The 2,500-nt window shown below is 39.8% G+C and overlaps 2 protein-coding genes across 3 annotated transcripts in view; one reads left to right on the plus strand and one right to left on the minus strand.

Moving 5' to 3' along the window:
* The window catches only part of LOC137997904 (tetratricopeptide repeat protein 28-like), a 35,064-nt gene that overhangs the window by 11,879 nt on the left and 20,685 nt on the right, over positions 1 to 2,500 (plus strand). The window lies entirely within an intron of this gene.
* On the minus strand, positions 1,792 to 2,493 carry LOC137996204 (uncharacterized). Its single transcript, XM_068841626.1, has one exon. The coding sequence runs from the start codon at positions 2,491 to 2,493 to the stop codon at positions 1,792 to 1,794; it is 702 nt and encodes a 233-aa protein (XP_068697727.1).

The following is a 2,500-nucleotide window of genomic DNA, read 5'->3' on the forward strand; positions in this document are numbered from 1 at the left end:
AGAATTTATCCCTGTCCGAGGTGGATTCGATCGAGTTATGGTTTGCAATAACAACGCCATTCTCTTAAACTTTTTAGCACAAATAGTTGCACTCGTGGTTCAAACCGTGGTGAAGAAAATCAACAATATAAGTTTGCATTTAGTTGAAAAATATCGCTCAGAGTAAGCCAATGGGAATTTCAGTAAACGTACATGTAGCGAGGGCGCAAAGTTCCAATATGGAGGACAGAAAGGAGACTTCAAGAAATCGAAAGAGGTCATTTGAAGGCTTAAACATTACCAAATCCCAACCAGCTCATTTTAACATTGAAGACGGGAAACTTGGTATGATTACGATGGAATTTTTCCCTTTTTTGGTTTTTCTTACGTTAATTTTATACGTTTGTTGACCGACAGATCAACTTCAAAGTAATAACACTAAAATTTATTTACCAGCTTCCCTTCTCTTTGATTCGATAAAAAGGCTTAACAAATGATGACATCTGTTATTCTACCCTAAAATCGTATCATATAACAAGAAAAAATTACATGTGTAACATTTTTGCGCCAAAGTCGAAAAATAGCGCGGCATACGCACAACGATATCTTCAGAAACTCTTCACGAAATACTTTGCGATCGTTAACAACATTTGCAGTAAAACGAATCATAGCGCCAGTGCAGTCGTGTGGATCAGTCATGTCGGTTGTGTTTAATTGTGGATTTGCAAGAGTTGCTGTAAAGGAGAGCTGGCATAAAGTTGGAAGCAGTTCGATTCAAACTGACCCTGGTGAGAGATGGAAGAACTACCTTGGAATCTTCGAAGAGGACAGCCGAGACATCTTTGCCGTCAAACGCTCGACTTATATCAAAAAGTCTAACGCAGTTTACAGCTCTTTCCGGAAGATGAATTGCAAAAGCCGATCACAGTACATAAACACATTTTCGGCTGCAAACTGGAAAGTTCTTCCAATGTCACAGAAAAAGCAGCATACATGGTCAAATTGTGGGGGTTGCCAAGTTCATTATTTCGCCATCCATACTCTCTTTCCTAATGGAGATACTGTTAAGCCTCAAAAAATTGTGCAAGATATAGTTCGTAAAAGTGGTTTGAAGGCACAAGGTAAACTTAAACCAAACGAAACAGCCATAAAATCTGCTGTCAAACACATTTATTCCAAACTGCTTAAGCACAAACGAAAGTAAGGGAACTTAACCTTCAGAAAAAAAACGTGAACGTCGAGAGAAATAGTAAAGCTCGCCAAGAAAAAAATTAAATTCAGGATCAGTATGTTCTTGAGGTTGGGCAACGCAGGGTGGTATTGCGTTACAAGGGGTAGTATTCTCTTCCGTGCATTTTTGTTTCTCTGTTCTAGTGCTTTCTTTCTGTCAGGGAAATTGACCTCTGAGAGGTGTTTTTCTACAGTTGTAGCTGGGTGATCTCTCAGTGTTCTTGAGGCGTGCTGAAAAATTCCTCATGTTCTCCTCAAAAGTAATTTCAGAGGAATTTGTTCTTAGAAGCCTTAACGCTTCTCCTTTGATAAAACCTTCTGTGACGCCTGGTGGGTGGCACGAATAGAAATTCGTGTATTGGAAGGTCTCTGTGGGCTTGAAATGTGTTCGCACGTCAAGGATAGAATCCTTGTTGAATCTGACACCTTTGTATACTTTCGTGTCCAAGAATGTAGCTTCTGTTTCTGAGATTTCAGCCGTGAATTTGATTGTAGGATGGAAGTTGTTTGCCTTTAGAAGGAATTCTTCTATTTTGTTTTTTCTCGTGTCCCTACTGATATGACGTCATGGATAAGTATTTTTCAAACGATTGGCTTGATGGTGCTCTGTCTGAGTGTTTCTTTTTTTATTTTGGCCATGAAGATGTTAGCAAAGGCTACGGCCATTGTCGTGCCCATGGCTGTTTCATGGGTTTGAAGATAATCTTTCCCGTTAAATTGAAACGAGTTTTCTTGTAGGATTAGACTGAGCATTTCGCTTAAAAACCTGGTAGGGACTGGAGGGTTTCCTTGGTGAAATTCTTCGTATGCATGACATACAGTGGTAATACCCTCTCGTTGTGGTATGTTCGTATATAGGCTTGTGACGTCCATTGAAACAAGTATGGCACTGTTAGGCAATTTAATCCTGTCGATGAAGTTAATAAAGTCTGTTGTATCTTTGAGATACGAAGTTTGTTGTTGTGCTATTGGCTGAATAAGGTGGTCAACAAATGCTGAGATCCTTTCTGTAGGGCCTGAACACCCTGAGATAATAGGTCTACCAGCAAGTGTCGGTTTGTGAATTTTTGTAAGTGTGTAAAAGACTGGTATTCGCGGAGGATCAGGCGTAAGGGAGAACCATTTAGCCGTCATTTTGTCAATGTGGCCTTCTGAGAGCAGTGATTTATTTAGTTGTTGAACTTTCTTGGCTGTAGTCTCAACCATTGGTTTGTCTAGAGGTCGGTAGTTACTTAAATCATCAAGTAGAACTTGACCCTCGTTAAGTTTGTCTTGTTTGCTCATCAATACG

The sequence above is a fragment of the Montipora foliosa genome, chromosome 3 (assembly GCF_036669935.1).
Source record: "Montipora foliosa isolate CH-2021 chromosome 3, ASM3666993v2, whole genome shotgun sequence".
NCBI lineage: Eukaryota > Metazoa > Cnidaria > Anthozoa > Scleractinia > Acroporidae > Montipora > Montipora foliosa.